We start from the raw sequence: 24,290 nt of genomic DNA, 5'->3' as shown, positions 1-24,290 counted from the left end.
TTTTGCTTCAACCCAGGAGTCAATGAAATATCCAAAGACATATCCAGAGGAGATGAGTTTGCTTCTGTGGAAAATAATTGCACTGAACTCACAGGGAATAATACATCCTCGCAAGGAATCAAATGTGAGTTGTTTTCCTTTGCCCAAGCTCTCAAGTAGAATGCTGTATGTGTTTACTTCATTCATCAGATAAAAGCACATAGGCCACAGAACATTCATGCTCAATGATTGGATCGCAGTAGGATATCACTTATTCACCCTTAAATATGCAGGAACATAAATGTACTCAAGTTTCCTGATATTTAACAACACAATATGACTTAATTCATTCAATTAAAATTTTACATTTATACATAATTTTACAGTTCGCGTTGCCCATGATTATGTTATACCACAGTTCTTTCTGGTTCTCGATTCTAATTGGCTGAGACCCTTTTCCAGCCATGCGACATCCCCCCAGTATCAGCACTGAGCAAATCCACCATATATATTTTTTAAATACTACTGAAATGTAGTGTTAAGAGTTTTAACAAGAATGTAGTTATATAAACCTCAAATATGAGACTCATATAAACATAGCGCCTACTTTACAATTTGTTTAGACACTTTCCCACAGAGAACAGGTTCATCTCGGTCAGTCCTTCGGCAATTTGCTGCTGGGCATCTAGGCTATATTTAACTTAAATCCTGTACAAGAGCACTTCTTTTGTAAGTTTGACTGCATTGTTTGTGTTGTTTTACTGTTGTCTTTTATAATGGCTATTGTTGTTGATTTAAATATTTTTGTTCAATAAATATTATTTTATATATGCCATATTTGGTATTGATAAATGGTCCGTTAGTGATCGTGAATGGACTTCAGTGAAAGTTACATTATTTCACCATTAGATGACAGCAAAGATGAGTCAGAACAAGGAAGTAGTTTTAGAGCTGTCATGGGAAATCTTTTAAAGGGACATAGGCAAAAATATCACTTTCCTCAGCAGACATGCAACAAACTGTTTTTTTATAATGAATATCATATTATGGACATTGACCTGAAGATTGAATGCTTTTTCAGATGCAGGTAATACACTCGTTTAGTCGATTTCTTTCTCATAATACCACAATACTCTACTCTACATAATACAATAAGCTTCATTGAAGCGACTCAACTTTTCATTACTATTTCTAAAGTGGCGTTTTAGAATTAGTAACGGAGGCTTAGGCTAAACTGTTCAACTGTCAACTTGAGACAGAAGTGACAGAAGGACGTAGTTCTTCACGAACGAGGATTTTCAAAGACTCTCCATTGTTGATTATTATTTATTTACTCAGTTGTGCTGTTGAACTGTTGTATAAATGCAAAATCACACTCGTAGCCGTGCGATATCGCTATATATCAGCACGCTGTGATTACCGGCCAAATCACAGCTATACTCCCATGTCGCACTGCTCCTCATGTGATATTGCTCATTTATATTATATTATATTATATTTATTATATACAACCGTTCGTTCTGGTTCTTAAATCTGCAGCCTTTTCCATCCATGCAATATTCTACTAATATCACACGGAAACCGTTTCACAATTTGTATCACTCCGCTTGTTTCTGCCGGGTCTATACTGGCAGCTTTTCTCACAGCAAATGTCATAATGGAAGAGCAAAGCCACTATAATTTTACTGTTATTGTGTCAGGAAATGCAGAGAATGACGAAAATGTAGTTGTTTAAAGCTCAAATATAAGATGTATATATCGGTATAAACAGTGCCTGTTTGAAAATTTGTTTAGATGTTCTGGAAGATGTGAGTTCCAGGCCGTCAGCAGCCGGTCAGTGCTCATGTAACCATTGACAACATCTTTATTTCGGCCAGTCCTTCTGGAATTTTCTGCTGGCTCTTTTGTACAGTAGTTCTGTAACACTAAGGTTGAAGCAGAGGCAGAAGCCAGATCCACATGCAGCATACTTTATTAAATAAACTCAAACGACATAGACTCAGTAACAAGACTCGGAAACAGGAACAAGAACAGAACAACATACAAAGTCAAGAACTCACAAAGACTAAGGCTGCGTTTACACTTGGCATTAACATGCGATCACCGTGATCCGATCAAGCAGATCGGATCATTAGGAAATCAGGACACCGTGCGTTTACATTTGTTCATATTAAGTAGCCTCTGTATCTGGATAACCGATCGGATTTCTGTTTCCTGCTTAATATTTAAATTAGGTCTGTAGCACGACACCAATAAGAGTAAAGATTATAAAAATGAAGCAATGTCCCAATTGCTTTCACTCACTCACTTTAGTTTCCTGTGCAATCTCCATCCTTAAATCAAATTACGTTTTTTAAATGAAGGAATATTTCCAGAGTTGATCATACAAAAATAACCATGGTTAAGTCACATCATCGATCATCAGGGTTTAAGCTTATAGCATGCAATGACTATATTTACAGAAATGGGAGATTAATAAACATGCTGAAACAATAAAAACATTCAACATTTAAAACATAATTTTTTAAAAAGTTTATTCCCATTATTCCTTTGGCAAAGCAGCGCACGCTCTTCATTAAGATCTCATGATCACAGCTGTGATTGTACAGGCGATTGCCTCGTTCAGATAATGTTGCACAATTAAAATGAAAAAAAATGACACACACAGTGTCATGTAAGTCTAAATAAACTGTTTTAAATATTGACGTTTATTGTAAGGTTCAAATAAATTTTATTTATTGTCTAAACTGCATCTGGCCATTATTTTCTGTCAGCACGTGGGGAGACTGGGCGGGGATTTAAATGACGTCCACCTGTGAATGCAGACACGATGGCTGGATTGCGTTTACATTACACTGAGATCCGATCACAATGCGTCCTCGACTACCTCCGAAACTGGACACGCTGATCGGATAACATTTTTTTGTCAACTCTCTAACTAACTAAGATCAGAAGGATACTTCTCCCTCAAAATATGATTACAAATGGACACAGGAGACGCGTTTGAGATGCATGTTATTACCAGGTGTAAACAGCAATGTGTGTTCGGCTGACCACTTGTGATTGCCCGAGGTGGATGTTAATACCAGGTGTAAACAGGACCACAGTCATCCCATCCATCAGAACAATGCATTCATGACCAATACACATGTGTATCATTTCCGTTCTTACATGCTGTTGATTTAAGCTGCATCAATGGGCGTCCCTAAGCTACAATAAGACCTCTCTTGCTCCCAGCTTGAGCATTCCTCTCCCGCTGTTGTGTTTACACTGGAGACTGAGTGTGCTTCTTTTCTCAGACAGGTCTGTGCAAGAGTCCTGCCTCAGGATGCCATGTAAGGCCTGATTATCACTGTGCAACATACGGATATGGAGAGAATTCATAGGCACACATGGTGGAGGAAGTTTACAGAATGGCATGATCAGAATGTGTTTAAGAAATGATGATTGTTATGACGTCATTAAAATGCGTATTTTTAGAAGACTTTTCTTTATCAGAATAAGAAAATGTGTGTTTGTTTTATATAGTGTGTGTGTGTGTTCATACATATATATATATATATATATATATATATATATATATAATACTTTTGCTCAGCAAGGACGCATTAAGTTGATTTAAATCAAATTAAGTTTCTATTTCGAATAAAGACTGTTCTTTCTATTCATCTACTGAGCCCCTAATATGAGATGGTTTTGCGTTCCCCGCAAATGTTTGCATTCCCCTGAGAAAATTTGCGTTCGCTCACAAAACTTTTGTGTTCTTTGCGAGTGAATGCAAATTTTCTTGGGAAACGCTAACATTTTGTGATGGAACGCAAAGTTTCACGGCAGAATGCAAACATTTGTGGGGGAACGCAAAACCATTTCACATTTTGTTCCAACTACCATTTCCTTTTTAAGGCCGGGACACACCAAATTGAGTTTTTTAGTTTTTTTCACCAAGCTTATTTTTTTTGGTGTGTTTCCGCACCGTTGGCTGTAGTCGGACGCCGTCTGGGTTTTTTGGGCTGATTCAGCATGTTGAACTGCATATTGTCGGACAGTCGGTGAGAGAGAGAACTCTGATCGGCTGTTCAGCTTAGCGAACGAGTAGCGAATAAAAGCGAAAGCGAGCAAAGTCAAGACGGTACAGACAGAAGTCTGTTATAATTTTATTTTTAAATATAACTCAGGTAAGTCATCTTACCTGAGCATTTGAATGCATGAATAATTTCATAATAACATGAGCCGACTGGAATGAAGAAAGTGATGAGCGTGATTGATATTCAAAATAGTAATAAGCAAGCGCTGCTTTGTTTATGGTTTGTATATCTGCAGTCCTAGTTTCGGTTTCCCTTTTTGAATGACGAAAATAGACTAATACCTGCTGATATAGACAGATATTTACTTACACCCAGGTGCAGAACGCACATGCTAGTTGACAGTCGCCTTTAGTCCTTTTGGTGTGTTCAAGCGCAGCATTTTGGCCAAGAAGCTTGGTGTGTCCCGGGCTTTAGGAGCACCATAATTATCAAAGAATTTCAAAGAATTATCTATAGTCAAAGAAAAAGTTTTTTCAACCTTGATAATAAGAAATGTTTCTTGAGCACCAAATCATCCCATTATAATGATTTCTGAAGGATCACGTGACACTGAAGACTGGAGTAATGATGCTGAAAATTCAGCTTTGCGATCACATTGACAGGAATAAATAGAACACCGTTATTTTAAATTATAATAAAAATTCACAGAACTGTTTTTAGCATTCACTAACTACTCACATTCCGGTTTAACATGGTGCTGAATGTGTTGATGTAATGCTTTGTGAAAATTTTAAATAATGGTCATTCATTCAGTGCAAACAAGACAATTATTAGAAAAAAATTGGGATTGCTCCTTTTTCACATTTGTATACTTTTCCCTTGATCTTGGAAGCAATAGCTCATCAAATGATGGGGTAGAGCATTATAACCAGGCATATTTCCAAATGCATGTAAACGATCGCACTTTCAGCATTTTAAAGTGCTAATTGTAACTAGGTGGAAACTCATTTATTTTTGTGCCACTGCAGGCAATGGATTCAGTTGCATGGTGGGCTCTATTTTACCCCTACTTAAACTCTCTTCTGAGGAATCACAGAAATCCCATGAGCCTTTGAAATGGTCTGCTTTGCAACCACACACTGAAGAGATTTTTGTAAATCTAGCCTTCTCACACCAAGCTAAACATGCAGGTATGTGTTTTCTGCAACATAAGTATGCACACACATGCTATTTGCAATCCAGCATGCACTTAAACATGCATGTGTATTCATGTACTCAGTTGCATACTGTACTTTTTAATTATTTTATGCACTCTCAAGCACAACACAAAGGGTGGCATATGTTTACACAGCTTAACATTGTTATAGACCTGTAATGCACTGCGATTTTATGACCAACAAATTGCTGTACGATTATGGCGAAAAATAATAATTTTCGGTTATTCCCTTGAAATTGTAATTGCGATTATAAATAACGATTATCACAATTTACATTGAATGATGTTTTAAATAGCTTTATGCCATTGTTTAAAGCCACTGCATGCCATATTGTTATATCAAAATAAACAAGCTGAAAACACTCTTCCCTCTTCCCTTTTGTTGCTTTTCTATAGAATTAAGCCTCAAATGTCAAACAATGGGGGGGAAACCCTTTAGATAAGCCGTAGAAAGAAAAACAACACATCTTAAGCACACAGAATAATGTAAGTGAACTTTTTTTTGTAATTGCGCCTTTAAACGATTATATAATTGTGCCATCCGTATAATTGTAATCACGATTTCAAATTCAATTAATTGTGCAGTCCTATGCACAAGCTATAAGCTAGTGTATTACAGGAATTTCTTCTAGATTTATTAATATAGCCATATGCCAGCACAGTTAGTAAAAACAGTAGATGTAAGTTATTAGGTTTGAAACCCTGTGCTGCAGTGGCCGTGTTTATCTTTATCTCTGCCAGTGTAAGCATTCCTTTGGGTGCTCCTGGAGGCTGGGTAATACTCAGAAGCACAGCTCTGGTGCTTCAATAAAAGGCTGTTGAACTGCATGTGGTCTGCCCTTCAAGGAGAAGAAAGAGAGGTTACAAAGACTTGTTGAGCCTGCTATTTACTGCATCTAAATATCTAGCAGATTATCTTTTTTTATGGATACGAGCATGTGGTTTTTCTTTTAGCATGATATCTTGTGTCTGGAAGTCAGTAATGATGCTACTTGCTTTTATCAGAGTAGTTCCTTTTTTCCATCATATCTCAGATTATAATTAACAAACACATGTATTGGGTTGCACACACAAATTGATCTCAATTTTCCCCCTGAACCAAAACAACAATCTCATTGTCTTACGTCATGTCGTAACCGTAATTACGAGATGGCAACACAACCCGTGACGTCCTCAGACTCTTATTTATGCATTTCTATGGCAACACTATAAACGCCGAAATTAAAGGACAATTCCGGTGAAAAATGAACCTAGGGGTAATTAACACATGGTTACCGAGTCGATCGTTCTCTGGGATGCGTTTTCATGATAATCAAATGTAAAGAGTTTTATCTCTAAAAACAGATTAGCTTATAACGCTAATACATGGGGCATAGAATAGGTAAAAAGTAAATCGCTAGTTAATACCACTAACATGGCTCAAAATAGCCTCACACTAACACGTTAGCATAATGAGGGTCCCTACATGCAAACCGAAGCATTGAGAACTTTGTAAGTGTACAGACAGTTTAATAAGAAGATACTTTATAAAGACAGTACATTATGTGTATACAGGCAGGAGCCATCTTGGAAAATAGTCTCGACTAGTCGAGTCACGAACGCCGTGCTAAGTGAGCTGGTCAATAGGAATTACGTTTGTGAAATCTAACGTAGCTCGGCGTCGTGGCTGCCTGTATACGCGTAATCTATACAGGTGGAGCTGGGGAAGGTGGAGGGTTTCTGAAAGCGTTTTGCACTGCTAAGGCAAATGCTACCCAAGTATTGGAAGGTTGAGCAGAAAGCTCATTGGCTACTGATACAGCAGGAACCAGTCAGCTGTGCTTTATTGAGGAATGATATGATTGCAATCAAATTGAGTTAAGGAACTATCGGCCTGTGACATCTAGAGTTTCATGACAGAACTTTGTATTTAAGATAGGGCTGGGGGTTAATCTTCGCGATTATTTAGAGATTTTTAACGCATTACAAAACAATAACGCAATTGATGCAGCACTTTTTTTGCCTCGTTTTAATGACTTCCTGTTGCGGCTGCTATTGTGTGTGCACCCTGTAATGATGGAGAAGGACAAGGATGGAGTTTTAGGAGGAATGTTTGCATTTAAAAAGTTGCCTAAGGGTGTGTTTGACACAACAAAGATACTATGTAGCTACAATTAGTAAAGCTGAATTAAAATACTATAGAAGCTGGATGCACCGAATTTTCGGCCGCCGAAAATGGTTTTTGGCCGAAAGAGAAAAAAGGAAAAAAAAAATATGCCGCCCCGCCCCTCTCTGTTCGGCGATTAGGTTTGACGAGCGGGTCTTTTCCACTCCGTGTGTGCGCCGTGCTCTCCGTTCCGTGTGTGTGTCAGCGCAAACGCTTCAATCATGTACCGATCACGCACTGGAAAAGCCAAGTCCGCTCAAATAATGTACAATTTGGAGCTGGTAGCCATGCTGGGCAACAATGGTAAAATTGCCTGCTCTGATCACATGCTCTGGTAATAATAGCTTTGTAGGACTATACTTTATTTTGATAATTTGTAAAAAAATAAATAAAAATAAAAACTTAGTATGTTGCATAGAACTGAATGAAGAATAATATATTGATATATTAATGTAGGGCTATTTTCTGTTCCTTTTTTTTCTGTGTTTAATTTAATTAGGTGATTCTACGTTCAAATATTGATGATTACAAGCTTGGGGAAAATGCGTAAATTGCAGTACAGCAAAGTGTGCAATTAATTAGTTAATTTTTTTAATCGATTCCCAGCTTTTTTTATTTAAGATTAAATTAAATTGTATTATTTCATTTTATTATATCATTGTATATATTATATTATTATTATATTATATTCATGTTATGATGCAATATAACTTAACACAATTATATTTCTGCACAGAGAAAGCGCTTTTTGTGTGCGTATAGTTTGTTGTTCCCAAATTGTTTCAAAAATTTTGAATACATTTTAGTACAAAGGTTTTTGGTGGAGAGTGAGAGAGAGAGAGAGAGACAGAGAGAGAGATGCTTCTGCCCTGGGGATGTGGATCTTGTCAGAGTCTATGGATTCTTTGGCCTGCCTGAGATTAAGGTATTACTTACCCGCGGTTTCAGGGGTGGGTCGATACAGATGCACTGTCGATGACTGGATAAAGGAAAGTCTTTTCTGTTCTACCAGTCTTATATGATCACTTTTTATTTGGTTGCAGCCTCGGTGTGTAGCACGTACAGTATCTCACCTTATCATCCGCTTTAATTTGTGTTGTCAGGTTGTTGTACATGCAGAGGTGAAGGGTGTAAATTAGCCCATCATGCTGATGAAATAATCTAACCCAACAGAAGACCCCGTGTCTAGTATCGAGTGCTGATGTAACAGATTTTATTCTGACTGGCATTTTCATCTAGACCGTAATAAGGTCACCAAATTGCTTTGGCTTCACAGAGAAACTGTTTACCACTGGCGATGTATACAAGCATCTCTCAGGTGATCTGGCTCGGAGGCAGGAATGAGGTTTATACTGAGAACAGACGAGCAGAGAATTTCAGCTTCCTGATAACCAACCAACCAGAACATTTGACCAAAAATAGGTAGTAAACACTACTAGAAATGCTAGGAACAGGTAATAAACACTACTAGAAAAGCGAATAAGGGCAGTGTGATTGAGGGAAACGGGAAACCAGATGGAGAACCGCACAGATATGGTAAATACATTCACTAAAATTAGCAACATTGACACTGGACTAAGTACAAATTATTAAACAATATAAATTAATGTTCAAACACTGGTGAAAATGCTTCAAATTTCTTTATTTTTTATTCTTTTTCTTTTTTTATAAATGATATTATCAGTGTAAGAATTAAAAGTTGAATATAAAAATCCCATGAAAAAAAACATGAATTTTTGAATGTCTTATTTTGTTGTTTATTTTGTCTCTCTTGCTTTAAAGAAAGAACATCTGACTGTCTGTACAGTGTCACAAATGTAATTATTTGGTAAATCATCTAGAAATAGTGCAGTCTAAAATAATTCTTATATAATAATAGTAGCTGATATTATTGCTTATTTGTGTATTAATGTAAATAGTTCAAAATAATATATATAAACCATTTGCTGAAATTACACACATCACCTTCAACTGAACTGAAAAGGACTAAAAAATATGGGTCGAATGTCAGATAGCAGCAGTAAAATGAGGAAAAGGAAGTGGCTCAGGGATGAATCCCTCACCAACACTTTTAATCATAAGAGATCAGTAAATAATCTGTAAGAGAGCAGTCTCTAATGCTTCACTGATCTCCATTGAGTCTTATTGAGATATTAAGAGATAATTATGGCTTCGCTTCTATAATTATGCCCATGCCCGTGGTTAATTCCAATTCCAATCAGGCATATTGATCAAGGTTCTGCATTCGCTCGCCGCTGACATTTCTGTCGGCTAAAGGCCGTGTGAGGTAATCGCGGATCTCCCTCAAACTCTGGAAAAGAACGTGTTGACATTTAATCATCATTCTTCAGAAATCCTCATTCCCAGCACATGCCTTACCCCGAAATACACGACACACACACACACACCTCTTACTACACACTCTCCTCACACTTAACTACCTCGCCAGGGGGAAACAGCACCAGACATGCCCGTCTGTTTTACTGATAAGTGTGTTTTCCCACAGAAGACGCGAAAACAAAAGCAGCCGTTGCGGTTTTCAGTCCGTTATCTTTACAGACGCGTTTCACTTCTGAATATGAAGTATTGCTTGTGTCTTTTTGGCATCATCAGACTTGCAAATAATTCTTTAAATGCGGAGACGAGTGGTTTTACACACAAAAACTATGTTTGATGTACAGTATGTGTTTGAAGCCATGCATGTAAACTCCAGATGTTCATTTGATTCTCAGGTCTGTCATCAAAGGCTTCAGGCTGTGTGCGTGTGTGTGTGTGTGTGTGTGTGTGTGTGTGTGTGTGTGTGTGTGTGTGTGTGTGTGTGTGTGTGTGTGTGTGTGTGTGTGTGTGCGCGAGCGCATGCTGTTGTGCTTTTGTACGCTCTGTGCGCGCGGGAAAAAAAGGAGGGAAAAAAATGGAAATCTATTTCTCTTATCCTGCCCTCTGACATTTACATTTGAATCATGTTACAGTTTAATTTTTCCAAGCATTTCACAGTTGACATTAACTATAGGTGTGTGTTTATGTGTATACAGTTGGTTCTAACTGCATTTGCCATTGTGTGCTCCTCACGCTTCCCTCCACATCCCCCATGGTCACCATGACAACAGCCCGTTCATCAGCTGCTGTTTGCGGATCAACCGAAATTAAGACAATTCCCAAATTCCACGACTTAATGGAATTACGACTATGCGTGTCACTAGTTTTGTGCAAAATATGTTTGCAATCCTCCATCTGAGCTCGTGTGTTTCAGGTCATAGCACAAATCTAATAGGATAAAAGCACAGAGCTGAACGCAGGAGAGCAGGGGCCCGAATCAGAGCCCAATGCCAATTAGATTTTTCTCTGACTCCATCTTTTGTTATTTGATTCCCTCTCTGCCATTGATATCTCACTCAGATGAATGAGCAAGTAGCCTGTATTTAACATCAAACTCTCTTTGAGGTTTTATTTATCGCATCGGATGCTGTGCGTTTGAGTCTTTACGTGCAAAGCCTGTGTTTAATTTGTTCTGTTCACTGCGCTCAGTTTATTTGTGCTTTGACTTGTATCGAGTCTGATATTTCTTTTAGTCATGAATTAAATCATCATTATCAACGCTCTACACATCTCTCCTAAACCTTGTGTGTTCATTTTTGAGTTTCAAAAAGTTTTTCAAGGATGGATTAAATTGACTAGAAGTGACAGTTATGGCATTTATAATGTTAGAAAATTAAATTAATTCTGTTCTCTTTATTCCTGAAAAAAATCTATCATGGTTTCCACAAAAATGTTAAGCAGCTCAACTGTTTTCAACATGGATAAGAAATGTTTCAAAAGTTGGAACTGAATCTGTTTTCTGAGTAGTTAAACAGATATTTCCTGTCGCAATGCCTGTTTTAAACACTGAGATATCTCTCTTTGTTTATTTTCATGTATTAAAAACTGATGTATTTTATAGAGATTAGTTAAGCAAAAGCACTGTTTTTCTACTGAAAGAAAAAAAACATTTCAGACAACATTGATTTCTAACAAACCAGATTCTGTGACAGCTTTATTCGCTCAGTTTTGAACACAGTATCTATGTATTCTTGGTCTGCCTAATGGAAAGTAATTATCCCTTCGTTTCCGCTGTAGTAGAACTGCGATTGAATCCAATAGCTAATTACCTCTGAGTCTTTGGTCTGTGTGTGTGTGTGTGCATGCGTGTGTGCGTGTGTGTGTGTGTGTGTGTGTAACAGTGGTCATATCCATTTATTAATTTCACTGTTTTAAATATTCAAGCCCAGGTATCTTAGCGACAGTGTGATGTGATCAGGCTGTTTTTTTGTTGTATTTTCTTAATGTGATCAGGCTGTGTTGTTCCAACTTGCATCTCACCCACTTTTCACTCTCGTCTTTGTCTTTCCCCTTGCGCCCCACTGCCGGATCAAGATGAAAAAGAGTTTTCAGACCGATGTTCTCGGTTCAAAATCCTTTCTTTCCTTTTAAAGTTTATGGTGACTATATTTAGTAACGTAGGCCTGTTCTGCTGAATAATGCTTTATGATTGTCATCCTTCCTATCAGAGCAGCGGTCAGCGGCCTTTTTGACTTATTCCTGAAGTTAGATCATCACTTCGTAAGGTCTTTTTTTTTTTCAGAAAGAAGATGCGTGTATTTGTTTGCAAGCACTACGTATCATTTTCATCTGAATAGATGAGACGTTCAGCCGTCTTTGGCCATGAGCCAGTTACATTCTATTCTCTGCCTCTATCAATGAGATTAACTGTGCGTTTGTATGAGGCTGTCAAGGAACAGTGAGAGAGGACTCAAGTGCAGAATGAGTTTTAAAACAGTTTATTGAGACACATAGCAGGTGGGACAAGAGATGGTGGGAGAGGAGGTTAGCACAGGAATGAAGCATAAAGACCAACTTGACTTGAATTTGACATTGACTTGACCCACACAACAGGAAACGTAGGCAGGAACAACATACGACAAAATCCACAACTTGGAACAATGGGTAAGAAAGCAAATGAGGCAATGAGTGACACAGGTAGCACAACACACTCAATTACAACGAACTGGAAAAACATGAAGAAAAGATAAACACAATAAATAGTAATCACGAGGAACTGGTGAGCACACTCAGAACATGAAGACTTAACAAGGGCTTAAACAAGGAGGCAATGTAACATGAAACAAGGAGGCTGGACGAGAGGAACACGTGGCCAACACAAACAGAGACAGAGCCATGTGCTCAGGCACAAAACAAACGAGGAAACATTGAAAAAAGACAGACAGATGAGAACCCTGACATAAGGCATTTTGGGAAAGCTCTGCAACAACTTCCTCTACCTCGTCCATCTTTCTCAATGTTAACATTTTCTCCTGCGGTCCGTGTGCCTGCTAGCTCAGAGACTCGCTTCTGCTTTTCACTGGAACATAATAGCTATTTTGAAAATGTTTGTTAGAGAAACTGCACAGTTTGATCTGCTAGTTGTCAGTACATGAAGAGGTTGTGCTTTAGCAAATGAACTCATTTTAGCACACATTGTATTCTGAGTTAATGGAATGTAATTAGTGTAGATTGACAGCGGTTAACATTTCTGTGAAAATAGCACAGTAATTTTGTTGAATTTTTATAATAAACTTGGTGTTATATGTCCATTATCTCTTTGAATGATGATCTAGACCCGTGTTTCCAAACCTTTTTTTGTGTACCTCCACAGCTCAACAGTCTCTGGTACCATTTCATTGACTTGTGAAAACATAAAAAAAAATACATACCGTTTGACTTGTACACAATATTATTTAACATTATCATTAATAGTATTAAAATGGTCATTATTACGATTCACTTTTGAAATAAAAAAGTAGCTTTTTTTCTCCATTAATATGAGGTACCTGAGATTGTTTGCGTTTCACAAGTTTTGACAGTTTTTGAAAAAAAAAATGTTTAATCCACTCCACATAGGACAAAAGTCATTTTCATTTTTGTACAGTGGAATTTAAATTCCATAGAACCAAGATTTTAATTTTAACTTTACACAATAATACTTTATTTTAATGTGTCCTTGTTACATGTTACATTTATTTACTATAGTAATAATTATAATATAATATAATTCATCAATAAATCATCATATATCAATATCATTTAATAACTATAAATTAGGCATAATTACATGCAACTAACCCTAAACCAAACCCTATTCCTACCCTAACCCTATAGTAAGTACTAGGGTCTTTTTTTTAAATAGTTTCTTAATTTTGTATGGTACAATATATATATTTTTTATCAGATGTATTCCCATAAAAATAAAGGATTTATTCAAGATTCAAGAACTTAAGGCTTAATGAAATTAGTTATTTGAATGAATGATGTTTTTTTTGTTTTTTTTATTAATATTTCATTTATTTTCCCCAAAAATGAGCTGGTGCTTTCAACATCCACATATTTGGATGCAGTAAGATTCACAGAATATATCTTATGCTGTATTTGAAAATGGATTTCTTTCCAAGTTGTATGTACAGATGGATCTGTTAATTTAATAGATCAACATCGCCCTCTAGTGTAGATATAAAGCAGCAGTAATCTTACATAATTTAGGAAGTACTCCTACTTTGTATAGAGAGCAGTTTCACTGCAAAGATTTGACATAAGTGTGAGATGAATAAACATAAACTGAATATTTTCTCTTCTTGCTCAGAATATGCCCAGGCTGCACGATGGACTCCAACAACACAGAGTTGGGCCTGTACTCGGCATCCGACGCCCTGGGAGTGGGAATCTACCCGGAATCCACTCCGTGGCCACTGCTCCAGAACACAAGCCTCATCAACCTCAGTGCTGTTTTCAAGCTCAATGGAAGTAATGTTGAGGTTGAAGGTCAATCCTATGATCCTCTGGGTGGCCACTCACTCTGGCAGGTCATTCTCATCGTTATCTTTACAGGACTGCTGTCCCTTATTACTATTATCGGCAACATCTTGGTCATGGTGTCGTTTAAAGTCAACCGGCAGCTTAAAACAGTTAACAATTACTTCCTACTGAGTTTAGCCGTTGCAGACCTCATCATTGGGGTCATCTCTATGAACTTGTACACTGCCTACATCATCATGGGCCAGTGGGCAATGGGAAACTGGGCGTGCGACTTCTGGCTAGCCATAGACTATGTAGCCAGCAATGCATCTGTCATGAATTTGCTGGTCATTAGCTTTGACCGATATTTCTCCATTACGAGGCCTCTGACGTACCGTGCCAAACGTACCACCAGGCGGGCAGGAGTGATGATCGGCCTGGCATGGTTTGTGTCGCTCATACTTTGGGCACCTGCCATTTTGTTTTGGCAGTATTTCGTCGGGGAAAGGACCGTTCCACCGGATAAATGCTACATTCAGTTTCTCTCCGAGCCCATTATAACATTTTGCACCGCAATGGCGGCCTTCTACCTGCCGGTGACAATAATGAGTGTTCTGTACTGGCGAATATACAGAGAGACGGAGAACCGTTCTCGGGAGCTTGCAGGATTACAAGGCTCTAGCGCACGGTTTGTGGGTGTCGAACGACCGCGTTTCCACCTCCGCGCTACTGGGGGGAGCTCTAGAAGCTGCAGCAGTTTCGAACTGGGCCAACCTGGCCACAAACAAAGCTCCTTTCGTGGTCTGAGCGGCCGATTCCACTGCTGGGGGTGGAAGTCGGGCAGCAGGGATAAAGGTGGCCCGCACCGGGAGGCGGATCAGAGCAGCAGTGACAGCTGGAACAACAACGACACTGGACTTTCAGCCGACCACTCGGGCTCATCCGACGAGGACGAGAGCGCGCCATCCACCACACGGGCAATCTTCTCCATTGTTCTCAATCTGCCTGGCATGAGGGCAGCTGTAAGCTCCCAGGTTACTTCTTGTGAGGATTTGGACACGGAGGAAGATCCGTTACAGTCGCCTGAAGAGAAGGACGGCAGGGGTGGCAGCATCTCGTGCTCTGTCACCAACGGCAACAAGCGTTTTGTCGCAAGTATGGGTAAAGTTCCGTCCATGTCCTCCATACAGCCTTCAGTAGATCCAAGCGCAGATGGTGGGAACACCACCATCAAATCTGCCTCAGCGCCCATAACTTTCAAAGAGGCAGCTCTAGCAAAGCGTTTCGCAGTTCGTGCAAGGACTCAAATCACCAAGCGGAAGCGCATGTCGCTAATAAAAGAAAAGAAAGCGGCACAAACACTAAGCGCCATTCTTTTCGCCTTCATTATAACGTGGACGCCTTATAACATCATGGTGCTAGTAAACACTTTCTGCAATGGCTGCATACCTGAGAACCTCTGGGCGTTAGGCTATTGGCTATGCTATGTTAACAGTACAGTAAATCCTATGTGCTATGCACTTTGCAACAAGACTTTTCGTACCACTTTTAAGATGATCCTTCTATGTCGCTGGGATCAGAAAAAAAGCAAGCCAAGCTTTCCACAAAGACAGGCTGTGAGGTTTCACAGAAGCATACCAACATACTCTACATAGCAGCTCAGAGGTGAGGCTAAATTGCTAATGCTAAAATGTAAGTTGCAAGGGGAGATTCCTCAAGTATCTGTATTATATACTGAAGCGTTAATGTGTCAGTGTCAATGTGGACGTGTAGTTCAGTCTCTTAGGATCCCTGGTCACTAGATGTTAACATTAAGGCACTGTGGTTTAGTGTACAAAGAGCTTCACACCTGAGCAAGTGCAATTGCCATACGTACTTCCTGTGACTTTTATACTTTATGCCTTTAAAACGGCAGTGCCAACTTTCAGGAGTTCAGCAGCAACGTATAGAAAAGTACATTAAAAATGGAAACTGTATCTTGAACCTCAGAGAGTTGATCGGATCCGATTCTCTCAATTAATTGTTTGAATATTTTAGGGTTGCATATTAGATATCTCATTCTTGTCAATGAACAGAAACTAAAATGTGATTTTTTTTTTTTTTTTTCAAATAAGGCAATGTATATCAAAGTATTTACGGTGAATAATAATAAGATATTTCTTTTTGTAAGTGAAACTTGCTGATTTCTGTGTAAGCGTTCACACAGAGGTTCAGTATCTTTGCTGTCTTGGTAAGTGTAAGTGTTCTTCTGTAACACGTGAGCCACAGTTGAACACTTAGTAGGTTTTTCTCTCCTTTTGAGATTTTTGGTTATTCATAAACAGCTCTTCCGTAAGCTGCTCTTGTATAAAGCGTGGTTGTTTACATTTGTTTTGCTACAAGTATTTCAATAGCTATTATGTACGTTTTCAGTGCACATTGAATATGTTTGTATATGTTTGGAATGCCTTATGTTTGAACTTTGAGATTGTGCACTGATTATACTGGGCTAGCTGTGAAATCATTTATGAAACCTAAAGAATGTTTTTAACTCTGTTTAATCAACATTCAGATTTTGACAGTAGTGTGCTGGGACGTAATTCTATTTACAACCAAACTGTTTGCTTTATCATCACCTTATTTTGGAGTGCCAGGTTTTAACATGACAAGCCAAATTGGTTAGCCACAGTAGCTGCATATTTGCTTAATAAAAAGCACACCAAATTTAGACCTATCAATCAAACATGCATGTTTCTTCAATGGGCTCTGTTGGCCCTGTGGAGAAAATAAAATATTTTTAAACACACAGATTATTTAATTTACCCACTAACAATGTCCAACAGTGGACTTACAGCATGTGTTTTTTCATGTTTCTAAAACGTCATGTATATTTAAAACACAATTTAATTTCCATCACATCTCAACTGTTTTTAATTACCTTCTGCGATGGAAGTCACATTTAAAACATTTTTTATAAAATAATTTGCCTTCTCTTTTTCTTGCTAAGGCTAATCTCATAGCTTTTTATGTATCCTAAAAATGCACAATTAAATAACATTCTTCACATTTTTTGTCAAAATTAATTGGAAAAAAATGAAATAATCTTTGGAAATGACACAAATTTCACACTTACCATTCATTTCCAACCCTGGTGTTTTGAGGAATTACGAATAATTGCCTGATTTGTAACTTAGCTGTCATTTGTATTAGAGTAATTAAACTAACTTTTTGATATGTTTTTATGTTTTACATTGCAAAAAAGGCTGTAAGTTTTGTAAGGCCTTGTAAGATCAAAGTTAAAATTGAGCTTCTGTGCTGTGTTGTTTGTGACTGTTCGCGTTTTGTTCCAAATTGGCTGTGTACAAGTCAAAGTTTAATGATAGAGTTACTGTCAAATTTGTAATAACTGTTGAATGTTTCAAAAATACAGCCCAGTTCAAAATGCATTTTTATCCTCAGATTGTTGCTCAAAATAAATGTAACATTTTAAAAATGCATCGTTGCTCTTAGTAAATACACAACATGTTTGTGGAAACTTGTTTGTTTGTTTACCTATTATGCAAAATTCACTGTTGCATGGAGTTTGGACATAGATGTGTTGGCAGTGTGTGTACACAACCACCATATAGTGAAAAAAATCCACTCACTCCTTTTTTTTTTAAATCCCCATAAATCATAAGCAGTGTCTCCAGACGACCTGTTTTCAGCCATGGGGCTGGTGTGACGTCACAACAGCCACAGGCCCCGTCCACGAATATTGACAGACACTGCCGTCTTAGAGCCACCCTGATCGAGTTCACAGCGAGTTGTACACATCCGCTATTGCTGCACTGGCGAGAATGTGTCCCAAACATTGTAGGTGTTGTGTGGCTGGATGTATTAATCCACATAGCTCTCTCTATTTACTCCCGAAATCTGAGCCAGCCGCTGAAGACGAAAAATGCTCCCTCAACTCTACCGAAATTTGTTTATGTACTTACGCACTTCTTATACTGTGTTGTTTACGCAGCTCTTACGGTGATTTTCTGGAGTAAAACTGACGCTTCATCTTTTGTGTGTTGTACAATAAACTTATCAGTATATTTTTGGCCATCATTCGGATGGGGTCCGAAACAGCAAGCTTGTATTAATAGTGGATACAAGCAGATGACAAATACGTTAAAGGTACAATATGTACGAATTTTGTAATAAAATATCCAAAAATCACTTGCACAGTGTGATATATTTCCTGCAGTTGTGTACTTACAATATCCCAAAAGTTCCCAAAGATTTTTAATTTCAGAGAAATTCCAATTTTAATAATGGCCCGTACCGGAATCCCTGTTCACTTGTCGCCTGTCAATGACGTAATATCCGCGTTATCCGTGGTTTCCGCTCGTAGTACTGCCATAGTAACCGTGGCGACAGAAGTGGACAACTGCGTTACGTCTAGCGGCACGCTCACTCACGCTGTTGTCGTTTCGTTCAAACATTATGGACCATGGCAAGCAGACTTTGGGAACAAAGGAGAACTAAAATGAAGATCAATATCAGCGTGGCGTTTTCGAGATGCCGAGAGCTCCACGTCCGCGACTAACTTCGACTTGACAGAGCTCTTACATGCACTTTATTAGACAGGTGAGCAAATGTACATAAAACTAAACAATGTTATTTAGTTCAACATGATGAAATGTTTGAATATGATCTGTATGTTCACCACACTCAAATGCAGTTTAGTGTGATAGTGTAACGTTAGACCAAGTGAAACAGCGCTGCGTTTCCTCACAAGTTTAATTCGTCTAATAAACTGACCTGTGTGAAAAGTAATTTAGCACTTGTGGGTAGTTCGGTAGAATTAAATGTCCTTATTCCTTTATACCCACGGGACTCGCGTGTGGTGCTGATATTTATCTCTTATTAGAAATCGTGCCCTACTTTATACCACAGTCATGTTAAAACATCAATGTATTCACTCATCCATAAACATTATCAGATCCATCAGCTTGACGACACAATTCTGCTTAATGCGTACATCAACCTGCCGTGCAGCGGCAGCTCATTTGCATTTAAAGGCCACACACTAAAACGGCACGTTTTTCTCAGCCCCAAAAAGTGACCATTTAAACATGCTGTAAAAATGATCTGTTGGGTATTTTGAGCTAAAACTTCACATACACACTCTGGGGACATCAGATACTTATTTTACATCTTGTGAAAAGGGGCATAATAGGTCCTCTTTAAAGCATAAATACCTAACACTGTCTGTTTATGAAAGAAGATGCACCAATTGCTATTGGCAGCATGTAATAGGAAAAGAAGCCATGTGATGACAGTACTCATGTGATCTAGGAAGAGGAGCAGCACAGCCAATGTCACAAACACTTACTGTATTTGATCCCTCAATGTACTGGAGACTCCATCGAGGCAAGTATGCATTTTCTTTCGGTACTTCTCTTTTTATGCTTTTCTGTCTTGTTAGATTAATTCACATAGCAACAGGTTTGCGGTACATTCCTGATGTCGGGTTAGATCAATTCGGATTAGCAGTGAATTTCTAGACTAATCGTAAAGCAGTAAAACTTAGCTTGTACACTAACTGATGTGAGAAATTAATCTGAGAGAGATGTATCAGTATGTAATAAGGCTTATCAATAGGTTTATGGCTTATTGATGAAAAGGTTCCATTTTAAGTGAAAATTGTGTATTTTAGTGAAGATTGTGTGTGTGTGTGTATATATATATATATATATATATATATATATACAGTACAATCTTCACTAAAATATATACACAATCTTCACTTAAAATGGAAACATGTATACGTATGTGTGTGTATATACTTGTACTACTTGACTATGATCTCTGAAATTCTGTTCAGTACTTATCTTTTTTTATATGAAAATTTCACATTTTCTCCAGGCACAGATACAAGCTATGTTCTTGATTAAAATGAATATTGTATAAATCGGTTGAGAGCTGACAGGAAAGTGTCTGATACTGTCTGCAAGGCCGGAGGACAACACTGATTTCAGGCCTACTGGCCACAGTCGTACATCAGTTTATGATATCAGTCTGTAAGCTCACATGACGCTGCTCTGGCGCACACACACACACACACACACACACACACACACACACACACACAGATGAATTTCCTGTGCTATTTTCAGACATTCAGTGTGCAGATTTACATGGACGATATATATAAAAAAAGAAATACAAAAAAATAGATATTTTTGTTTATTATTATTACATAAATGAAATGCTTAATGGATGAGGTTTTGAGATTAAATGAAGAAAAAACAAAACGTTTCAACTTTTTTGTATTGATTTTGTTCATGTAAAGCAAAGATTTACCAGTCTATTAGGAGTTGCTGTGTATTTTATAATCAGTGTCTTATGTGCTTTTCTAATGCAAAACAAACACAAACTTACAATGTTGTATAGTTACTTTTTAAGGTGATATACAATACTATAACGTGCTACATTTAAAATTGAATCCTACATTTTTTTTACTTAGTTTTGCTATGTTTCAATCTATTTGTTTCCTCCTCCCAGGTCAATATAGCAAGAAACAAGATGCAAAACATTCAGACGATAGAGATGCAGCTACCTGTCCTGCGAGAGAGTTTCCACTCCTCTCCCTTCAGAGAGAGAGTGAAAGAACGGAGGAAGAGCAGCCTGACAAATCTTATCAGAAGACAACAGCAACAGTTATTACGCCAGCAACAACAATCAGAATTGCATCAGAAGCAGCAGCTGTCCCCAACCTCACAGCACCACACTGGACATGCTCAGTTGGGCCGCTCCTCCAGTAGCCCTGCGGAGCAAATAGATGAGCAAGAGAAAGAGATTGGGAGGCAGGGGGAGCTGTCTCTCAGACAGTCCTCAGCTACAGCGTCACAGCCAGCATCATCACGGCAGCTGCTCTCGGCAGTGAAGAGAGAGAGAGGGGGATTAGGAAAGGAGGGGGAGAAAGTGCACGGGAGCGCGGAGAGGGATATACGAGAGAAGAGAGAGCAGCAGAGAGAACGAGAAAGTCAGTCTGAGCACACACATTCCCAGCATGGCCTGATTGCTAAAGGTGTTCGCCTTCTGAGGAACATGGGAAACCAGGAGGCCAAGCAAAAGAAGCCTACCATCACAACTGGAGTGGAAGGTGCTGGGAATTGGGCGACCACTGAGGACCGAGACCATGAGCATCTCAAGAAGACTAAGAAAAGTAAATTACCGAGCGACTCGGGCAAGAAGAAATCCAAATCGGAGGGCTCCAAAAGTTCTGTATTTTCGAACATCCGTATCCGCAAGGGCCTATCCCGGAAAGTGTTGTCCAAAGAGGATGTACTGGATGGTGGGATTAGGATTAAGAGCGTGGATGCCAACGACAGCAGCAATGGTGGAATATCAGGTGATGAGCTGGAGGGTCTCACTCCAGACAGTAAGCAACTCGTATCAGAAAGCAGGCAGTCGAGCCTGGACATGACTGAAGATGATGCTAAGAGAGAGACTGAAGGATCGGGGTCAGACACGGACCTCTACAGCTACCACTCGGCCACTGAGGCTCAGGATCTGCTGTTGGATATTCAGAGGACCATCAGACAACAGCAGCAAATGGAGGGAGTTGCTGAGGGGCAAAACTGTAGCGATGCGGTCGGGGAAGGACAAGTAGGGTCCGAAGTACAGGTCACTCCGTGTCTTACTAGTAATAGCTTCGCTTGTATGGGTGAACCAGAGAAGGTAGGAGGAGTATCTGCTTCTGACAGCAAAGAACAAGATCTTAAATGTAGTAGGGATACGGTAGGAGGAGTGATTGCGACATTAAAGGTTGAGCAAGGTGGCGAAGTGACTGATATTGCAAATAAAGTTGTACACTTGACCAATTTGGCCAATGACTATAGCATTCAGGATACTTTTACTGAGGCAAGTAGTGTCCAGGATATCTTAGCTGTTACCAGATCAACCAGTAACAACAGTATTCAGAATACTACAGAAACATCCACCTCCTACGAGAGCGCGGAGGAGATCTTGGAGAGTTCATCTTTATCATCTCCTCTTGAAGAGTGCCATAATGGCAGCAATAGCCTGACCCAAAGCCTAGAAGTTGGTCTCAATGCAAATAATCAGACCAGCTCAACATCCAAAATCAGCCGGGTCATTTTCATACCACAGAAGAGCATCAGTAGTGTAGAGCTGAACGTAGAGGGCAATGGTGGTGTAGTGGAGGTAGAGCGAGGGTGTTCCAACCAACAAAGAAGGAAAAGCAGTGCCGCGGCTATCACACAGTGGGCATCCGAGAACGTTTTAGGCTCGGGGTCACGACCCCGTAGAACTTCCAGTGCAAACCTCGGGGTTAAACCTTATCCCACAATACACACTTCTTACGTTAAAACAACCACCAGACAGCTCACTTCACCCATGATATCTCCTTTCCCAAGCCCTATGTGTCCTCGCAGGGTTGTCTTAGAGTTAGGCTCAGGTCAAGGGTCATCCAGAGCAGGGAGCTGGAGAGCAAGGAGACAGCGCTCCTGTAGCATTGCCGGTCCAGTGGGTTGCCATGATGAATGGTGTGAATCCATACATGTTCAATCAGAGCTTATTGAGAGTGGCCTCCAGACCGTCAGTTCGAGGTACACACCCTCCGCCTTTCCAGATGTGTTTTCAGGTGAGTCAGTGTGTGTTATGAGTTCACACTCATAGTCGAAGAGACCTGATTTTAATTTTAAAATGCATTACATGAAACTTGCCCAGAATTTGCCCCGAGACTGCACATCATACACTACACAATTGTTTGTAAGAATGGTCAACTCTAACAGAGTCTACTGTTTTCACAGACAATCACATATTGTATGATAGGCACAGACTCCTGATATTTTAGCTTTAGACTCTGATTTTATGTAGGACATCTAACATGCTTGATATTTTAAGCTGACTGTCAAACATTAATTTTTCACTCATTTCCTATCAATCTGTATAAGCATGTTTCTGTATAAGTTTGTTTTAATGACTTAAAAGCCAGGTAGGGTGTGATCCTCAGTGATAGTGCATGATGCCCATTTCTTCTCTAAAACCATTTACAAAGTTCCCAAGTGTTTTAAAATCTGGTCAGTGTTTCATGTACATTTATTGTACATTACATTTAATGTACAGTGTTTAAATGTAGTGTGTTTCAGCCCGTAGTCAGATTCTGTTTAAATTGAGATTTTTTTCAAGTGAGATCAATGTTCCTTGATCAATAGCATTCATATCAACCAGTCCAATTTTATGGTTAGGTTTAGGGCTGGGTTTGGGTCTTAGATTCATATGAACATTTATAATTACCCTCTGATTTTAGGTGTAGGGTTAGGGTCAGGGTTGATAGGGTTAGAGAAAGGATTTGTATATGTTTGTTTGACAGGAATGTTGTGCCCAGACCCCCCAAAAAAAGATATATAATATATTTTCACAACACATGCGAGGTAAAAATCAAATCAGTGATTCTCTGAACTGTTAATGTGTATAATTCCATGTCATAGGAGAAGACAATATGACAGTTAGTTAGTATAGTATAAATCTCTTTTTCTTTTTCTTTTTCTATACTTTATTCTGGTTCATTCCCCTCAGTGCTCAGTGAGCAGTCAAAAAACATAAAAATGGCTCTCAAATATGTATGCTACACACACACAATCCCACAGAAACACACACTGACACACATTAGCTGCTGGCTAGGAAAGCTCTGGCTTCTGCCTCATTGAGTCAGAGTGCCACAGGAAGTTACTCAAATACACACTTGTACAAAAGCACACACACTCTGTTTTTAAGTGGTTTAGGCATAGAGACTGCTCTTGACAAACCATTCATGAAGGTTACACCAGGAGAGATCAGATACAAAGGAACAGAAAAATATATATTTTTTAAAGGTGAGGTATGAACACTTCAAATGGGGCATTTTTTCCTTTTTTTACCTGTTCACTTTCTGTCTATATACACAGCTAACATCCATATCTGAATGTGTTTACAAAGCCTTGAAGTGATTGAAGCATCAAATGATGCTAATTTAGCCAAAGGCTACATGTCTTTGAAACTCAAAATTGAAAGGTCAATTAACAAAAATCTGAGACAGTCGAGCCATGACATCCGAATTTAGTTCATCCAAAATCGTTTTTTA

The 24,290-nt window shown here is 38.8% G+C and overlaps 2 protein-coding genes across 7 annotated transcripts in view; both read left to right on the top strand.

Moving 5' to 3' along the window:
• chrm3a (cholinergic receptor, muscarinic 3a) overlaps positions 1-18,240 on the top strand; it is a 110,104-nt gene extending 91,864 nt beyond the window's left edge. For 4 of the 6 annotated variants that reach the window (XM_079633902.1, XM_079633903.1, XM_079633905.1 and 1 more), the window contains one exon: positions 14,037-17,693. In XM_079633902.1, the coding sequence (XP_079490028.1) occupies positions 14,037-15,843 (1,807 nt within the window). In that variant the 3' untranslated portion in view covers positions 15,844-17,693. Of the gene's footprint in view, positions 1-5,652; positions 5,707-14,036 lie in introns of those variants that run through there. The other 2 variants (XM_079633907.1, XM_079633906.1) reach the window with 2 other exon arrangements.
• A 2,470-nt stretch (positions 18,241-20,710) lies between these two features.
• The window catches only part of fmn2a (formin 2a), a 34,255-nt gene continuing 30,675 nt past the window's right edge, over positions 20,711-24,290 (top strand). The window contains exon 1 of the mRNA XM_079633219.1: positions 20,711-22,808. Within this exon, the coding sequence (XP_079489345.1) occupies positions 20,726-22,808 (2,083 nt within the window). The 5' untranslated portion in view covers positions 20,711-20,725. The remainder of the gene's footprint in view (positions 22,809-24,290) is intronic.

This window comes from Phoxinus phoxinus, assembly GCF_949152265.1.
Source record: "Phoxinus phoxinus genome assembly, chromosome: 13".
Lineage (NCBI taxonomy): Eukaryota > Metazoa > Chordata > Actinopteri > Cypriniformes > Leuciscidae > Phoxinus > Phoxinus phoxinus.
This window is presented reverse-complemented; position numbering and strand designations above follow the sequence as displayed.